The sequence below is a fragment of the Diospyros lotus genome, chromosome 6 (assembly GCF_014633365.1).
Source record: "Diospyros lotus cultivar Yz01 chromosome 6, ASM1463336v1, whole genome shotgun sequence".
Taxonomy (NCBI): Eukaryota; Viridiplantae; Streptophyta; class Magnoliopsida; order Ericales; family Ebenaceae; genus Diospyros; species Diospyros lotus.
The window spans coordinates 45188990-45209601 of record NC_068343.1 but is presented as its reverse complement, the minus strand read 5'-3'; the positions used below and the strand labels follow the sequence as shown (position 1 = coordinate 45209601).

At 39.7% G+C, this 20612-nt stretch overlaps 1 protein-coding gene across 1 annotated transcript; it reads right to left on the bottom strand.

The window, feature by feature from the left end:
• Window positions 1-259: 259 nt before the first annotated feature.
• On the bottom strand, window positions 260-868 carry LOC127804571 (21 kDa seed protein-like). The gene has a single exon (XM_052341444.1). It carries the CDS (start codon window positions 866-868, stop codon window positions 260-262), a length of 609 nt encoding a protein of 202 aa, XP_052197404.1.
• Between the last annotated feature and the right edge of the window lie 19744 nt (window positions 869-20612).

Genomic DNA, 20612 nt, shown 5'->3' with positions numbered 1-20612 from the left:
ATGAGATCATTGTAAAGTTTTGAGAGTTATTTCCTTGTCTTATAATTCTTGGATTTGTAATAATTAAATAATAAAAGTAATCATTTTTTTAGTAAAATAAAATAATAATTCAATTTGATCAAATTGAAAATAATCGTACCAAGTCTATTTATTGACCACGATTTTAAATTTATACAATACAAGGATCTCAAACTGTATCCTTATAATTTATTTTCAACAACAACAAGGACTCAGATAAACTATTTAGATTGAGTGGGCACTAAACCACACTAGCAATCATTGCCTTGTTGAGTCTTGCTTCCTGAACTTGGAGAGCATCAGACGCTTTGACAATCTTCAAACGCAAAGGTGAGCTATTATTTAAAGCAGGACGCCTATCAAACTCAGAAATGATCCCAACATAGCTCTTAGGTATATCCTGACAAAACTCACAAGCCGAGGGATCAAAAAGCAAGACGTATACATTGTCCCCAAATTTCTCAAACTTGAACCAAATTGGTCCTGGGAGTCCTATCCTCCCACTTGCTGTAATGATCCATGCACCCACTGTGCTATCATATGGGCCAACAATCCACGCATTTGGTAAAAGCCTACAGAGTTGAGAAGGGAAATGGATGTTCAAATCAGTGGACTCATAGATAACATTACCTACTTTATAATCATAGCTACTGTTGTTGGCACCATAGAATATTACTGGCTGACCCAACGATGAATCTGAACTTTCTTGGTAGATGTCCCCTGGGCAGGCTGGACTTGTGGTATAAAAACCACCTCCATCTCCGCTGAACGCTGGTAGGAGGTAGTATCGGGTGCCGGTGACGACTTTATTGCCGGAGGAGTCGTACAAGGGCTCAGGATTATCAGCCATAAGAAGGTTTGGGAGCGAGGAAAGGAGAAGGAAGGAGAGTAGTAGCAGCAGTGAGCTCTTCATTTTGTTGATGTTTTTCAGGACTTTCTTTCTTTTCTTTTTGTGGGCAGTGAAGCAAAGCTGAGTAGCTTGAATTTATAGAGACTGGAAGATGAGAAAAAATTGAATTATGATGAGATCAATTTATTGTGAAAGAAGCATTTATTTCTCTACCATCAATTTTCACGTGACTTAGGTTCATGATGTATATGTACTATTTATGCATTATTATGCTTGTTTGTTTTTTTTCCTTGCCTGACTGTCCATGAAATGGATTATTAATTATTCTTTCAATATTGCCTTTGATTATCCATTTGAATTTATTATATTAATATTATAAACATGTATTAGTAAATTGTATGTAAAACAGTTAAATAAAGAATCAATGTGTAAAACATGTATGGTCGTCATTATTTTTGTACTCAATTATTAGAATACATTTAAAATCATAACAATGACTTTTGTCTACTCAATAGAGGTTTTTTTTTATTATTATTTAAGTGAAAATTCTACATTTTTACTCATCACGCTTCATATATACTTGATTGTTAGAAATTTTATATTTTTATGCATTAATAAATATACATCGGACCATTATGATAAAATCTAATTTAATCGTCATTATTTTTGTAAGCTAGTTATACATCTAGACCTATGAAAATAATTGGAATTATTTCAAGATCATCAATTTGCAAGTTCGTGTACTCAGAGGATATTATATATATATATATATATATATGATTAAGTTTTTCATTTTATTTTACATTTAAGAGAAAATAATTATACCAAGTGCGTGGTCTAACATGTATAATAATTTGGAAGACTTGATTTCTAATTGATATGATTTTTTATGTGATCTGTATGTAAATTTACACTCAAATAGTCCAATATTAAGATAAGGATATCGGCTCCAAATAATTGAGCAACTTTGTAATTAAACCAGTAGCTCCAATAGAGTTAATTATCCTCTTCCTTTTCCTCCAAAATGAGATATTTTAAATTTATACATACATCAATTAAGGTGTAATACATTATTTAACTAAATAAAAAAGCATAAATAAAGATTTGATTAGAAAGACAAGTAGAGTCGGAAATTGGGAGAGAAGAATAGAGTAATCTTTATGTATATTGTTACCTTTTTTTTTTAAAAAAAAAAAATTTAGTGAGGATAATTGAGTAAATATGTAATAGGTTTCTCCTTTAATTTGATTCTGAGATGGGAGGAGGGAATCAAATTCCCTTTCTGTTAGGAGCTTAATTGATTCATGATTTATGAATGGTACCACATGACTTAATTTCCAAAGAATTTGATAAACGTAAGATTACAAATTGATTTTTGAATTATGAATGAAATCTAGGTAACTTAATTTTCAAAGGTTGTGATAATTAAATGTAAGAATTCAAAAATCAACAACCAAGTTTCCTAATCTTTCCCTAATTAAGAGTGCGTTTGATAGGGATTGAAAATAATGGTAGAATTTGAATTTCATCGAAATTTTAAGAAATTCTATCAAACAGCTTTTCAATTTTATGAAATTCAAATTCCATTTTAGTTTTAAAGTGAAGATTTTCTATGAAATCAAGGAATTAAAATTTCTAAGGATTGGGGGTAAGAATTAGAATTCTATAAAATTGAAATTTCACTTTCATTTTTCACCTCTATCAAACGCACTCTAAGTAGAATTAGTTGTATGTAACTATTTGGTTAGAAATCAAATATCATTTTCTTGGCTTATTTTCATTTCATAGTCATTCCTGAGTGGCTATGAAATGTTTCAACGTGAAAGATGTGTTAAAGGTTGTAATTGTTTAAATGTCAATTAAAATACTATTTTAAATGATAAGATTATAAAAATGACATGTAAAATAAAATACAATAAGATTATCTTAGACATTTTAGTATTTTAAAAAAGCATAAAAAAATTCTACTTCCAAAAGTTCAAATTTTGAGCTTCTCTTAGTACGTATAAAATAAACAAAACAATTTTTTTAATTGTCAAAAAGCTTATATAAATGGAGTGACAACCAACGACACAAATTTGTTTGAGAAGAGTTTTTTATATTAAAAAAGCTCTTTTGTCCAATAAATAAGCTCTTCCAAATAGTCTCTAAATTATACTGAGTGTACTATTATCTTAATAACATAAATTCGAATAATTATTTACACCCTTAATAGCTTGCAAAAATAAAGATATATGTAACTAAAAGATCAGGAGGAGACAGAGAAAACAAATTGCTTTAATTGACCCTTAGAAAAACTAAAAGTTTATAAATAACTCATTCTAAAATTTTTTAAGTTTTTGAACCTCTAATATTGTTTTTAATTACACCAAAATACCTTTAAATAATTGTTATGAACTCTCAATAACAAAAAAAAAAAAAAAAACCTCTCAGATTGTGAATTACTCTCTCTCCCTCTCTAATATTTCAAAACTCACATCACTCTCTTCTCTTTGCATCTCACTAGTCTATCTCATCTCTTGCCATTTGTCTCTCAACTAATTTCTCTCTAGAAAGATATGTAACACTCCAAATTTCTTGAGCGAGTTATAACTTAAGATTTCAGGAATATAAAAACTTTTCATATCACAATCACTGTCATACATCACACAATATTCCAAAAACCCTAATTTTCACATTCTCAACTTAACAAATCAAATAATCGAATAGCTAAGATAGGTGTTAAAATTTTGAAAGCGGAAGCTAGATCGAACCTGATATGGTTCACAACCATAACACTTTATTTATCATAAAATTGTTCAAAACGTCTATAAAATATATTACATGGATATCATCAAGTGATAACTAAACATCTGAAATATATCCAAAATTACATAAGTTCACACATAAACAAAAATATGCTAAACATGATATAGACAGCAGATTAAACTTTTTCTTCAGCTATCTCATTTCCCTTAGAGCCGCTCGTCGAATCTGGAACGTTTGAATATTCTAGGGACATAGTCCAATTAGAAGATAAATCTTCTAGTGAGAAACTCCAAAAACAGTTTATATCGATACATGATCAAGTATAAAATGTATGAGAAAACAAGGAGAACTACTCCGAAGTGCCTCGTGAACACGTCAGCCGCCTCCAACGAGAGCTTTCTCAATGGCGTACGCATAACGCCTCTCGGGAGGTCCCTAACCATGTCACTTCAGCTCGACCTCATAGCACTCATGCAAGCACCACATCCGTTATTCCTTAGACTCACGGTCTTCCCCACGAGAGCTTTCTCGATGGCACACGCATAGCGCCTCTCGGAGGATATCCGACTTTTACCCTCGGCCAACAACAAATAGGTACAACAGTATGGCCACACGAATTTTATAAATGCAACAGTTAAAAAACCAATAGCATATAATTTTCAGAAAAATATATTTCATATATGCAGCATGATTTCACGTAAGGGAATAACAAGCGTTTATGTATAAGAATTTCACGAAACACGTCTCATGCAATAGATGTAAGCACCCCCGTCCAGATATCCCCAACCGCCCGGACTACCTGAACGGGAGCACTTACGGGAGGGAAAATAATGACACACGAGACAAAGACCACCCCTGTAACGCCCTGCTCCCACCTACGGGTGTTACTCACGAATAGCCAACTTACTATTCACACGCTAGGGCAAAGATGAAGAGACGGCTACGTTTCAACGGGAAACGACCTAGGTGGGAACTAGGCTTTGCACTCTCTTCGCTCCGCTCGAGGGTCCGGGAATTATCAATCGACCTATTAAACCCGAAACCCCGCAATCGTCACCCCTTCCTGAGCTCTTTAATGAAGGGCTAAGGGTGACCTACCAGGATCGAAAGGAGATAAGCTAACTCTCTAACTTAAAATAATTTATGGCATAACGCCTTAATTATAAGAAAATAGATTTTTTCCTATCTTTGCCCCAACTATTAACCCATTTATCTCATTTCCAATTCCTTTGGAAAATATTTGGATTAATCTTCCTTTAGAAAAATTTAAATAAAATTTTTCCTCATTAAACCTCAATTGATTCTTCCCTTTTATTTATTTCAAAATTCCATAATTTTCCAACCATTAAGGAATTAATTTTTGAAATACAATTCTCAAGTATCCTCATCCAATTTCAAAATTTTAGAAAAATAGCCCATTATTTAATTTCCCAAAATATAGAAATTTTTTCCATAATTGCCTCAAATTTACATTAATTTAAAAATTAATTTAGAGGCTAAATACTCATTTAATTATTTATTTATTTAAATTATTTCAGAATTTCACAATTTATCAGAAATAATTAAATAACTCAAAAAAAAAATAAAATAAAATAATTAAAAAAAGGGGAAAAACTTCAAAGCAGCCACAAGGGGGGGCGCGCAGCAGCAGCCGCGCCCCCCAGCGCGCGCAGCAGCAGCCGCGCCCCCCAGCGTGCGCGCAGGCCGCGCGCGTGGGTCGCGCAACCGCGCGTGCACAGGCCGCGCGCGCTGGCCGCACAGGCCGCGCCCAGGCGTGCCCTTGGCCGGCCAGCCCACTGCCTAGGCCATTTTTTTCAAAAAAAATATATATATATATTTTTTAAATGAAAACCATAATTTCCAGAATGCATTTCTATCAAGGGGCTTCCAAAACACTAAATTTTTCCCCCTTTTAACCACATTTACATACATTCCAAGTTTAACAAAATAATACAACACAAAATACAAACTACATAACCATTACACATAGTTTTCTCTTTGATTCAATACCTTCACCCTTGCAAAACTCCCTTTCCCTTGGATGTTTCTCCATCTACATTGAGGTCAAAGGACCTTATGAGCCAATGCTCAGTAAGGGTGCTATGCAAATGTAAATGGAGTATGAGAAACATAACATGTAATGCAATGTAATGCATATCAAGGGTAGTTCTCCATGCCCTCATAACCACTTAGGTTAAGGCACCAACCAACCCCTCACTCCCCTCACAAGTCCTCCTTACGGCCATAGGTCCACTTGGGCACAAAACATGCAAAGAACCATCACATGCAACTCATTCATACATGTACAAATGCAAGCGAAAACCCCTCCACTTGGGGCTATCCCTTTCCTTGTTTCCTTGAAGCTTTACACTCTCACAAGCCAAGAATCCCTCTTAGACTTTGAAGCTTCAACACCTCCACAAGCTAATACCCACCCTTAAAGAAAAATAATAAAAGAGACTTTAGCTCTTAAACACATGCCTTAAACTATAACAAGAGAGAAAACTAGATTACCTTTGCTAGACTTTCTCTTCCTTCTCTAGACTTCCTTGCCTTCTTACTTGCCTTCTTGCTTCTTTACTTCACAAATGGTAAAAGTTTTGAACCAATTTCTCACTTCCTATTTATAGAGCTTTCTTCTTAATCCATGCCAATTCTCAAGATCACATCCTAGCCATTGATTTTTTTCTTATTTCAAGAGACCTAATCTCTACCTTTGAACATTAGCACAATCCTTGTGCTCCTCCCAAGTTAAATCCTAGCCCTTGATTTTAGGAGAACTCTTGCCTAGATACAAAGGAAACACAAATCCAAGAGACTTATCTTATTAAATCTCATCCCTTGATCTCTCTTTGGAGACTAAATCTCCTCCCTTGGATCAATCCCAAATTTCCATAATTCTCCATTTTCCAATTAATTAAATTATGACTAATTTCCAAGATTGACTAATTTCCCAAATTTGCATTTAATTTAAATCCACAACTTTTCAAGCATTTAATGGAGACTTAAATAATTTCTTTTTGATTTAATTTTTAAAGGCTCTTGAAAGACATAATCTAATTTCTTTAGCATTTATTTAAATCCACCATTTTCCAACATTAATGCTTGACAAATTTCTTTTTATTATTGATTTTCTTTTTAATCTTCTCCATAATGGCTCTCATTAATGCTTGAGAGACTAATTTCTTTTTCCTTTTGCATTTATTAAATATCCCTCTTGATTCATAAGATCATGCCATGTGTCACCAAATTCTCTTAATTAAATAAATCTTTATTCTCCAAATTAAATTAAATCTCTTCCATAAGAACTTGCCAAGTGTCATCAATCTAACCATACTTGGTTTTCCAATTTAATTCCTAATTATCTATGCACTTAATCAAGAATTAAATTCTCCAACATTTATTCTCCAATATAAATAATTTCTCCAAAAATAATTTATCTTCCTTTGGGATGAAATTCCAAATTACCATTTTGCCCCTCACAAGACATCCAATATTTCATGGCATTTTCTTTAATTCAAGGGCAATTTTGGAATTTTTCATAGACTAAAATTCTCTTAAATGACAAAATTTATCATGACTCTTTAAGGGTATTGCAATCCACCTCTCTTAAAATAATTTCGTCCTCGAAATTTCATTTCCATTAATGCAATGTATCAATACATCAAAGCTACTCTTCCATTACATCAACAAATAATTCGGGAAATTGACGCTTTAGATCCTCTTCTAGCTCCCATGTTGCTTCCCGATCAGAGTGATGGTTCCACTGAACTTTAACTAATGGAATTGATTTGCTTCTCAATTTCTTTTCCTTGCGGTCCAAGATTTTTACTGGCCTTTCAATATAGGTTAGGTTTTGACGAACCTCAACCTCTTTCTCTAGAACTTCCATTCTTGGATCTGGTATGAACTTTCGCAATTGAGACACATGGAACACGTCATGAAATCCCGCTAATTCGTTGGACAAGGCCAACCGATAGGCCAAAGGACCTACTCGCCCAATGATCCTATACGGTCCCATAAACCTCGGACTAAGCTTCCCTTGCTTCCGATTTCTCATTGACGGTCTTTGTGGTGAGATCCGAAGAAATACCCTATCCCCTTCTTGAAATTCCAAATCTCGCGCACGGTGATCCGCATAGTACTTTTGGCGATCTTGAGCAATCTTCATACACTTTCTTGCCACATCAATCTTCTCAGAGGCTTGCTGTACTAATTCAGTCTTGGCTAACTGCTTTTCACCCACCTCAAGCCAACACGAAGGCGATCGGCAACGCCTACCATACAAAGCTTCATACGGCGCCATGCCGATGCTACTCTGATAGCTGTTATTATATGAGAATTCCACCAACGGCAAGTACTCATCCCAATTTCCTCCAAATTCCAGTACACATGCCCATAGCATGTCTTCCAAAACCTGGTTCACCCTCTCAGTTTGGCCGTCTGTTTGAGGGTGATATGTAGTACTAAAATTCAACCTCGTTCCCAATTCTTCTTGCAAACACGTCCAAAATCTTGATAAAAATTTTGAATCTCTATCAGACACAATGCTGACTGGGGTTCCATGCAGCCGCACGATTTCTTGAACATAAATCCGTGACAGTTCTTCCGCACCTTGAGTAGTCCGAACAGGTATGAAATGAGCCGACTTTGTTAGCCTGTCGACCACCACCCATATCGAGTCTTTCTTCCTTGCTGTCTTGGGCAATCCCACAATGAAGTCCATGGAAATGTGCTCCCACTTCCATTCTGGTATCTCTAACGGTCGTAACAATCCTGCTGGCACGCGTCACACTTAGCTACATACTGAGCTACACTTCGCTTCATTCCAGGCCACCAATAAACTTCTCTCAAGTCTTTATACATCTTGGTCGGCCCTGGATGTACAGTGTACTTTGATCGATGAGCTTCATCTAAAATCCTTTGTCTTAATTCTTCATTATTAGGAATATAAATTTGCCCATTCATCCTTATGATTCCATCTCTGAACTCAAAACCTGTTTTCACCGACTCACCCTTCTCATCCACCCATTGGCGAAGCCTCCGATCTTCCCCAGTAGCCTGACGTATCTCCTCCCACCAACCTGGCTGAATTCACAGACTAGCCACCATGGATATACCGTTCCCAGGCGCTACACCCACCGTTAGGCTACTGAACACCTCTATCAGCTGCCATTCCCGCATCATCATCCCGGCCGCGACAGCAAAATCCCTACGACTAAGGGCATCTGCCACGACATTCGCCCGCCCTGGATGATAATGGATGGTGCAGTCGTAGTCCTTCAAGAACTCCATCCATCGACGTTGTCTCATATTCAGCTCCTTTTGGGAAAAGATATACTTTAGGCTTTTATGATCGGTGTAGATCTCGAACTTCTCACCGTAGAGATAATGTCGCCAAATCTTCAGGGCGTGGATAACTGCAGCCAATTCCAAATCGTGGACCGGGTAGTTCTTCTCATGAGGTCGTAATTGACGCGACCCATAAGCAATCACCTTACCATGCTGCATCAACACGCAGCCTAATCCCGATCCTGAAGCATCACTGTAGACCACGAATCCTCCTGAACCTTCAGGTAAGGTCAAGATCGGCGCTGTGGTCAACCGTTTCTTAAGTTCCTCAAAAATTTGTTCACACTTGTCATCCCATATGAACCTCACATTCTTCTGAGTCAAACGTGTCAGAGGCAAAGCAATTTTTGAAAATCCTTCAACGAATTGTCGATAGTATCCAGCTAACCCCAGAAAACTTCTTACCTCGAACTCTGAACTCGGTTGGTGCTAATTTTTAACGGCCTCTATCTTGGATGGATCCACTGATACACGGTCACTCGAAATTACATGGCTAAGAAACGCCACCTTCCTTAGCCAGAAGCTACATTTGGAAAATTTGGCATATAGCCTTTCGCTATGCAACCTTTCTAGCACCAACCTCAAATGCTCACGGTGCTCCGCCTCACTAGCTGAGTACACCAAGATATCATCAATAAAAACGATCATAAACTGGTCTAGAAATGGTTTAAACACTCTATTCATGAGATCCATAAAAGCTGCAGGGGCATTGGTTAACCCGAATGGCATCACCAAAAATTCGAAGTGTCCGTATCGACACCGAAATGCCGTCTTGGGTATATCCTCGTTTCTAACCTTCAGTTGGTAGTACCCCGAGCGCAGATCAATTTTTGAAAATATTCTAGCACTTTTCAATTGATCAAATAACTCTCCAATTCTAGGCAATGGGTACTTATTTTTCACTGTCACCTTATTGAGTGCTCGAAAATCGATGCACAATCGTAAGCTGCCATCTTTCTTCTTTACAAACAACACTGGAGCTCCCCATGGGGAAATACTTGGTCGAATAAATCCTTTATCCACCAAATCTTGAAGTTGTACCTTAAGCTCCTTCAACTCAGCCGGGGCCATTCGATAAGTGGGTATAGAAATTGGTGTTGTTCCCGGTAACAGTTCAATGGCAAACTCCACCTCTCGATCAGGAGGTAGCTCTGTCAAGTCCTTTGGAAAAACATCTAAGAACTCCCTCACTACTTCTACCTCTTCCGGCTTCATTTCTGATTTATTGTCTACGACCATAACGTGAGCTATAAATCCATATGCTCCGTTTTCCAACCATTTGTAGGCCTTCAAGGCCGATACAAATTTTAACGGCCTACCAAACCGTGGTCCTTTAAACTTCACTACTTTTCCCCCCGGACATCCCAATTCTACTGTCTTTTTCAAACAGTCCATACTGGCGCAATACCGAGAAAGGAAATCCATGCCTAGGATGACATCAAAGTCATGCATCTCCATAAGTATAAGATCTATCTTAAATTTCTCGTCTTCAATATCCACATCACAATCTCGGACCATTAGATTAGTCTCCATAGTCTCCCCAATTGGAGATTGAATTCTAACTCCATGCCCTATTATTGAGGGTGCAAGACCCAAACTCCTAGCAAACTCATTTGCTATGAATGAATGGGTGGCACCAGGGTCCACCAATGCATGTACAGGAGTAGTGTTGATGAAGAGCGTACCTTCCACAACGCTCGGGTCAGCATCAGCCTCCGCCTTTGTTAGCTGAAATACTCGTGCTGGTTGTGGGCCTAGTTTTCCCTCTGGCTTCTTCCTTGGGTCAGCCTTGTCTCGTGGGGGGCAGTTCCATGAATAGTGTCCCCGTTGCTTGCAAGCGTAGCATGTTACTTCCCTTTTGGCCCCTTCCTCGATCTTCAATGTCTTCCTCGAAGGGCAGTCTCTTGCTAAATGTCCAACTTCTCCACACACAAAGCAACCCGCTCATTTGCTTTTGGTCCCACACTTGTTGTTAGCATGCCTCATTTGGCACTTCTTGCAATATGTTTCCCTCTTAAATTTGGCTCCTTCAGGTTTCTTGAATTGTGCTACTGGAGGGTTTGTTGATTTGTCTTTGCTTTCCACCTCCTTTTTCACATCACTTCGGAGTTTCAGCTCTCCCTGAGCCATCATGTTTCGCTCAACAGTAATAGCCTTCTCAACTGCATCATCAAAAGTACGTATGTTCCACGCGTACAGTACTTGCTTCACTTCCTTTCTAAGTCCTTGAAAGAACTTCTGGGCCTTCTCAAATTCATCCGTAGTGTACATAGGTACATACTTTATCAGCTTGGAAAACTTGGCCTCGTACTGCACTACGGACATATCCTTCGATTGGGTCAGCTTCAAAAACTCTTGTTTCTTCACCTCTCTCCAGTACTCAGGAAAGTACTTATCGTTGAATGCAATCTTGAACTGTTCCCAGGTAATAGGTGTCACTCGCACCTCCTCGTTTTCTTGGATGGTATTTCGAGTCCTTAGGACTCCTGACATCGACTTCCACCAGATAGCCGCTTCTTCCTCTAACATAAATGTAGCGCACCTTACCCAGTGGTCTTCAGGGCACTCCAAGTGTTCTAGTAATTTTTCAGTTTGCTCCATCCAATATTCTCCTACACTTGGGTCCATTTCTGGGTCTCCCTTAAAGCTTGGCAGATGTAAATCTCGAAACATCTTCAGCCAATTTGTAGTAGGGGTTTCTGGTCTGTTCACCGAACTCATCATCATTTCGACGAATCTTTCGAACGACCTATCACCACTTGGCCTTTCCGAGCCACTTCCTTCTGGGAAGTCTTGAGACGACGACTGGGCCTGGCCCCTTCTCCTACGAAGTCGTTCTTCACGGCTCATCTGCACAATGGCACAAGCGACATTCATTTTTCTACTACACCATAGCCACACATACATACATAACACAAGTTCCGAGCAATGCCATACAAGATGATGTTTCCAACATAACTTATTTATTTGCATAAACAAGACACAGGCTTACAAAGAGCTTTCTCATTACAAAATGATTCAAAAGAGGAAAAGCTTATAGTCATCATGAACCAAAGCCACACAAAACAAAATACATCAAGTTTTTCCCCATTAGCCCCACAAACTCAACCCCCAGAGCTCACTAGTCACCTAGCATGACTTAGCCCTACCCATGGCTTCCACATCACGACCCTCGCCACTAGGCCCATCGACCACATAACTACTTTGAGGCCTACCTGGGATCACCCCGCCTCGAAGCTTTAGGCTAACCGGGTCGCTATAGTAGATGCCAATCAGGGACTCGGACTCCTCCGAGGGGTCCTCATAAGGGGCTTCGGGAGAGTCTACCTCCCTATTAAGGTCTTCCTCCGAATCATCTATGGTCTCATTGCTTCCCACACTTTCTTCGTCTGGTCCCGTATGCCCACGGGTGATTTCTCTAGATTGCCACGCGTCTGTCTCCCGTATCATCTCAATGAACAAGGTGAAGTTTTGGGATACTCTTGGTCGCCTCGCAATCCTTCTTGCGTACCGCCTCCACTTACCATGGAGCAATTCTTTCACATAGTGCACCTTCACTTCACCCAACAATCCAGGAGGTAAGGCTGTGCCCGGGGTCTCCGCAATGACATCCTCCACCCTGCTAAGGTAGCGCTGGATGGACTCTCCGGGTCGCATCACCGATATGGCTAAAGTCCACTGGGCCTTCAACCTCCGGATGTAGTCCCGCACTAGCCACACTGAACGAAATGGGGTTCGTCTCTCCATACCTACGTACAAAACACCACACCATAGGTATCAACCCAAAGACATCACCACCACAGCAATCATATCATCATAACTATGATGCCCAACAATCATGAAAATCATATATCAAACTAGAATCACGCTCTGATACCATACTGTAACGCCCCGCTCCCACCTACGGGTGTTACTCACGAATAGCCAACTTACTATTCACACGCTAGGGCAAAGATGAAGAGACGGCTACGTTTCAACGGGAAACGACCTAGGTGGGAACTAGGCTTTGCCCTCTCTTCGCTCCGCTCGAGGGTCCGGGAATTATGAATCGACCTATTAAACCTGAAACCCCGCAATCGTCACCCCTTCCTGAGCTCTTTAATGAAGGGCTAAGGGTGACCTACCAGGATCGAAAGGAGATAAGCTAACTCTCTAGCTTAAAATAATTTATGGCATAACGCCTTAATTATAAGAAAATAGATTTTTTCCTATCTTTGCCCCAACTATTAACCCATTTATCTCATTTCCAATTCCTTTGGAAAATATTTGGATTAATCTTCCTTTAGAAAAATTTAAATAAAATTTTTCCTCATTAAAGCTCAATTGATTCTTCCCTTTTATTTATTTCAAAATTCCATAATTTTCCAACCATTAGGGAATTAATTTTTGAAATACAATTCTCAAGTATCCTCATCCAATTTCAAAATTTTAGGAAAATAGCCCATTATTTAATTTCCCAAAATATAGAAATTTTTCCCATAATTGCCTCAAATTTACATTAATTTAAAAATTAATTTAGAGGCTAAATACTCATTTAATTATTTATTTATTTAAATTATTTCAGAATTTCACAATTTATCAGAAATGATTAAATAACTCAAAAAAAAAAATAAAATAAAATAATTAAAAAAAAAGGGAAAAACTTCACAGCAGCCACAAGGGGGGGGCGCAGCAGCAGCCGCGCCCCCCAGCGCGCGCGCAGGCCACGCGCGCGGGCCGCGCAGCCCCGCGCGCACAGGCCGCGCGCGGCCGCGCCAGCGCGCCTAGGCGCGCCCTTGGCCGGCCAGCCCACTGCCTAGGCCATTTTTTTCAAAAAAAAAAATATATATTTTTTTTAAATGAAAACCATAATTTCCAGAATGCATTTCCATATCAAGGGGCTTCCAAAACACTAAATTTTTCCCCCTTTTAACCACATTTACATACATTCCAAGTTTAACAAAATAATACAACACAAAATACAAACTACATAACCATTACACATAGTTTTCTCTTTGATTCAATACCTTCACCCTTGCAAAACTCCCTTTCCCTTGGATGTTTCTCCACCTACATTGAGGTCAAAGGACCTTATGAGCCAATGCTCAGTAAGGGTGCTATGCAAATGTAAATGGAGTATGAGAAACATAACATGTAATGCAATGTAATGCATATCAAGGGTAGTTCTCCATGCCCTCATAACCACTTAGGTTAAGGCACCAACCAACCCCTCACTCCCCTCACAAGTCCTCCTTACGGCCATAGGTCCACTTGGGCACAAAACATGCAAAGAACCATCACATGCAACTCATTCATACATGTACAAATGCAAGCGAAAACCCCTCCACTTGGGGCTATCCCTTTCCTTGTTTCCTTGAAGCTTTACACTCTCACAAGCCAAGAATCCCTCTTAGACTTTGAAGCTTCAACACCTCCACAAGCTAATACCCACCCTTAAAGAAAAATAATAAAAGAGACTTTAGCTCTTAAACACATGCCTTAAACTATAACAAGAGAGAAAACTAGATTACCTTTGCTAGACTTTCTCTTCCTTCTCTAGACTTCCTTGCCTTCTTACTTGCCTTCTTGCTTCTTTACTTCACAAATGGTAAAAGTTTTGAACCAATTTCTCACTTCCTATTTATAGAGCTTTCTTCTTAATCCATGCCAATTCTCAAGATCACATCCTAGCCATTGATTTTTTTCTTATTTCAAGAGACCTAATCTCTACCTTTGAACATTAGCACAATCCTTGTGCTCCTCCCAAGTTAAATCCTAGCCCTTGATTTTAGGAGAACTCTTGCCTAGATACAAAGGAAACACAAATCCAAGAGACTTATCTTATTAAATCTCATCCCTTGATCTCTCTTTGGAGACTAAATCTCCTCCCTTGGATCAATCCCAAATTTCCATAATTCTCCATTTTCCAATTAATTAAATTATGACTAATTTCCAAGATTGACTAATTTCCCAAATTTGCATTTAATTTAAATCCACAACTTTTCAAGCATTTAATGGAGACTTAAATAATTTCTTTTTGATTTAATTTTTAAAGGCTCTTGAAAGACATAATCTAATTTCTTTAGCATTTATTTAAATCCACCATTTTCCAACATTAATGCTTGACAAATTTCTTTTTATTATTGATTTTCTTTTTAATCTTCTCCATAATGGCTCTCATTAATGCTTGAGAGACTAATTTCTTTTTCCTTTTGCATTTATTAAATATCCCTCTTGATTCATAAGATCATGCCATGTGTCACCAAATTCTCTTAATTAAATAAATCTTTATTCTCCAAATTAAATTAAATCTCTTCCATAAGAACTTGCCAAGTGTCATCAATCTAACCATACTTGGTTTTCCAATTTAATTCCTAATTATCTATGCACTTAATCAAGAATTAAATTCTCCAACATTTATTCTCCAATATAAATAATTTCTCCAAAAATAATTTATCTTCCTTTGGGATGAAATTCCAAATTACCATTTTGCCCCTCACAAGACATCCAATATTTCATGGCATTTTCTTTAATTCAAGGGCAATTTTGGAATTTTTCATAGACTAAAATTCTCTTAAATGACAAAATTTATCATGACTCTTTAAGGGTATTACAACCCTGGCATGCATACACAAAAATAAGAACAACGGAAGCAAACCTCAAGACATGCATGCACTACGGGTACCCCGCTAGCACAGCGGTCCCAAGATAAATAAATAAACACAAACCCCTATGCCGGCATACACGAGACTCGAGAAAAGACCTGGCACAGTACGAAATGACAGAGTAAACCTTACTCAGACATCAGAGTTAACAGCGATTGACGAGACTGCCTGTACACCATATCGACTCTACTGCTAAAAGCTGACTCCCTTGCCTTGGTCCCCGCTGTCACTACCTGGAATGATGGCAAGCAAAGTGAGTCGAGAGACTCAGCAAGCATAAAGAAAGAAAGGCTGAAGGCTGAACATAACCAGGAAACTCTCAGGTACACACAAGTCATGAGACGCTACAACACAGCAGTATAGCATAATAAAAGCACATACCGGTCCTTGGGACCCACACAAGACACACGGCACCCAAGTCCCATACCAACCTGCCGCTGCCCTAAAAGGCAACAAATATCTCCACAAACCTGCGCGCGCAATCCCGGGTCGGTACTCCCGTCACCCGTATCCGTCGGTACTCCCGACAACTGAGCCATAGGCTCCCTCGGAACGGTACTCCCATCCGAGAACTAAATACTACCAGTATCCATGCAATGCACATAAAAATGCAATGGCGTAGTGAGCATCAACGTGATACACCGGCGCCCATACATCCAGGCATTAGGCCATGCTCCGCCCACATAGTAAACCACACGCGATGCATATGCCCGTGCTGGATGTAACCTAACCAAGCTAGCATGTCTGTGTCCAAGCATACTCTATAAATGAATATCCCAATATGCAACCCGTACCCATGTGCATATCAAATCATGGACAGCCATATAATAAATCTAAACGTGCAGTAAATCACATACTGGCAGAGTTAGTCAGCAGTGCTCGGCACCGGTCAACGGTCAGTGACTAGGAGTGTCCACCCGACAGTCCACTTCAGGGCCGTACAATAGTCTACCCCAATGTCACCAACAACTGACCCCTGCCCTACTGCTCGATAGCTTTAACCGAACCATAAATAAATCCGAGAAAAACTGTAAATAAACCCGATAAAATCGTAAATAAACCCACACGTCTAGGAACCTAGTTCCCAAACTGGTTCAGCATCATTCCCAAAGGAATGGGGGCGATACAAACCCCCGTAAACTCACAACAAATAAAACTCTAGAAGTCCTGGATTTAATTTAAATTAAACCCAATGAATAATAATTCAACAAATAAGGCTAGGTGCTGGATTAAAGTAAGGGAGATGATAAAACACAGGAAATCACGGGGTCTTTCACGGGAATAGAAGAACACGAGGAGAGGGTTAGGAGCTTGCCTTTACACGGCTGTTCCTTGCTTTTCTTGCGCACCCGCTGCGAAGTAAAATGTTCGCTGGCAATAAATAAAATCGCGGCTTTAATTAAATAAATCTACCGTGTAATATAATTAATTTAGCCGTCTAAAATCCCACGTAAGGGCACCACAATTAAAATCTCAACGAGTCTCATATTTATTTTAAATTAAATCACGCTAATAAAATCCTCGAAGCCAGCTTAATAAATTAAATTTAAATCAAACGACTCAAATTTCCATAATTAATAAACGAATCGAAATAGACGAAGGGAGGGTATAAAATACGAGAAATCACAGGGTTTCTCACGGGAATCAAAGATCAGGAGATGAGGGTTGAGAACTTGCCTGAAACTAGCTGATTCCGACCTCTCTCAAGCTCCCGAGGCAAATTAAATCATTTCCTAGCAAATAACACAACCAATACTCAAATTAATTAATTTTAATCACGTAAAATTTATAATTTAAACATGACATGCTTCAACTAATTTTTACTCACGTACCTGATCACTTCCCACGCCGAAATAAACCAAAATTCTATTTTTTTTTCACTTATTTTTCTTCCTCTTATCTTCTTCTTCTTCTTCTTCCTCCCTGCATCACCCGCGCCTGCACTTCTTCTTCTCTTTTCTTCTTTCTTCTTTTCCTTCTTTCTTCTTCTTTTCTTCTCCTCTTCTTTTTCTTCTTCTTCTTCTTCTTCTTCTTCTCTTCTTCCTTTCTTCCTATCCCCTGTTCTTCTCCCAGCGGCCGAACCAGCACCGCTGCGGCCACCCGCGCACAGCTGCCCGCCACAGACGGCCCTTGTTGCTCCAGCCGCTACAACCTCCGACCGCCTTCGCTCGTCTCCGTGCGCCACCGCGCGCGCCTGCTGGCCCGTTGCTGCTCGCGTGTCCTCCCCCCCCCCCCATTTTCCTTGCTCTCTAACCGACTCCTCTTCTCACTCTCTGCTCATTTTGAAAAAAATATGGCCACTGGCCAAACAATGTAAGCACAGCACACACGCGCACCGCCTCAAATTAAAACATTAATTTAATTAATTTAATTTATTCTTTTATTAGTATTTTCAAAATTTGAGGATATTACAATTCTCCCATCCTTATTAAAATTTCGTCCTCGAAATTTTGCGCTCAACCCATGTCCTCAAGATATTCTCACAACTCTTATGATATTACTTAGCATATCTTCCGAGACCTTCCATATCATCAATTTTTCAGTTCCCAACCGTTCCTCAAGGCTATCTCACATATCAACCTCAATAATAAATCGATTCATAGCACAAAGCCCCAAGCAAATGCAGCTAACTGCAAATACGACCGGTAGTAACAGAGGTGAAGCCACCCTCTTGCATGACGAAAGGTTAATATTCGGTAACGTGATCGGAACCTGCCACGTACTTACGCTCCATGGGAACATGGAAACGATACAACATACTCAGTCAAGGATTCAGCAGCAATATCCTTTAATCTGACTTTTACCAACTGATTCTTAACCAGATACACAGTATTTTCTCGACAATACTTTCTCCCATAATTTGTCGCATATGCTCGAGGTCCCGTCAATAAATATGGCTAATCATTTAATCAGGACTATTGAGGAATAAACGTTCTCCACTCATTATATCTTGAGATCCAAAGTCACCAGATCTCCCCTCCTTAAAGGAATCGACGTACCAACGATGACTCATTCGGTGACCACAATTTTAGCCTACTGCTAAACTTAACTCCAAATAACTAATTGGGCACACCTCATCTCGATTATTAATTATTAACCGTGACCTCCTCAAGACTTTATACGGTAGCTAGGGCTCGATCTTTACTACCCGTGTTACCTGCTCCGTAGTCGGCACGACTAAAGGCACCTCACCATATCAGCAACTATTCAAACCCCTACGGCATCTCATAGGTCTCCCCAAAAACGAAAAGCAACTAAAAGATGTGGGTTAAGCGTTCTTCTGGTTAGCACAACAAACCACCTCATGTTTCCGTCGATGTACCACTTGACCAGCACCCCGATGAGTCTCATCTCCTCACTCGGTCAATAACCGACCCTAGGGCATGTGGTCCGTGTTTAGTACCGCGCGTACTCATAGCAACCACTATCCTTATAACAGAACCCAGCAGCTACTTAGGCATACAACTAACTCCGGTCCTGGCCATACACCCCGGGTATCTCCCACAACATCAAATGTAGAGGGGTTTTCTTATTTCTAATTCACTTTACTCCACGGACGCTCCACGATGGCCAAAAACATCAACTACCACCTTTGCCTTACCCATTTATTAAAACATCTCACAACCTTAGTCCTTCGTCACGCCAGCCGTGGCGTCACCTGTACTCTGCTCCACCTGTGAGAACTAAACACCTAGGTAGCGATGCCGAATCTCCAAGCAGCATAACCGCTGTAGACTCCAAGGTCACAATTCCGTAATAGTCCTTCAGTCAATTCCCATCACAGATCTCTCTTAGGATAAGCTCAGACCCAGGCTTTTCTTAACTATATTTACACCAGACACGCATCTCGATACTTACAGATCTACCATTGACTATCAGACTCCTATAGCACATTCCCACATGGTGGGACCTTTCCGTACCACTCCTGGTAAAATCCAATCATGGACCTCCAGCTCACATTCTACCACGACCTCATCTCTTATGAGATTGATGCAAGCCTTTATAGGGCGTCGACAACGCCCGGAGAGACCAAGGAAACTCCAGACCCCTATCTCTGTCGCTAGTCCCGACCAATCCAGAAATACGACAAAGGCGTCGGTAAGCCCAAATGGCATGGCCACTAACTGACGGTGGTCGTACGAGTACGACAAACAATCGTTAGAAAACACCTTAGAGTTAGCCCGATAAATCATCTGCTCGGGAGAAAGGACATCTATGCCTCAAGGTTGCCCGGTTCAATTGCAGGGTCAATCCCTTACTAAGACAACCTCCTTGGTAAATCTTTAAGAAAATCTAGAATATCCCTCGCTCACTCACAACCGGGGAGGAATCAAGCCATACACGCCCTTATCATGCACAACGTACGCCCTAAATGCAGCTTTAAAAGTTCCCTTAAATGAGGTACGTGTCATCTCTAATTCGCATCGCTATTAGACAATGGTTAAGGACCCAACAAATCCACCACACGACAAGCATCCGGTCCACTCGGTCTTAACGAAAACGATCTGCAACCAAATGTCCATCGCAAGTCAAACCTATGACTTTCCAGGTGCATACGATTCATCATATCAGGTCACTAGGACACTCTTTGCTAATATCAACGACTACTTGATTCCTAAGGATCCCAAAGCTCATAAGTTTACTAAATATATCCCATTACCCAATACCTTCAAGCATTGCACATGATGTTTCTCACATAACTCCCATCCTTACAAAACTCATGATTTACAACCATGCATTTTCATTACAGCCCTTTAATAACCATACTAACTAGAACTCCCCTCGTCACCCCTGGCAACCGAGGTAACTTCATCTGCTAAGTAAGCTAAGTCCAACAAGTCCCTCTGGTGGTTATGACGACACCCTCACAGTGTCTCAGACTGACTGGGTGTCAGGTAGTGTTCCAATCCTGGGCACACTCTGTACTGATCCCTAGTAAGGCTCCCAAATGGCAGCTTGTTGCCTCACGGCCATAGCTAAAATATCATAATGGAAACGAA

What these genes read in the sequence shown, in the direction of transcription:
- LOC127804571 (XM_052341444.1), bottom strand. Translation starts at nt 868, where the DNA reads ATGGCTGATAATCCTGAGCCCTTGTACGACTCCTCCGGCAATAAAGTC.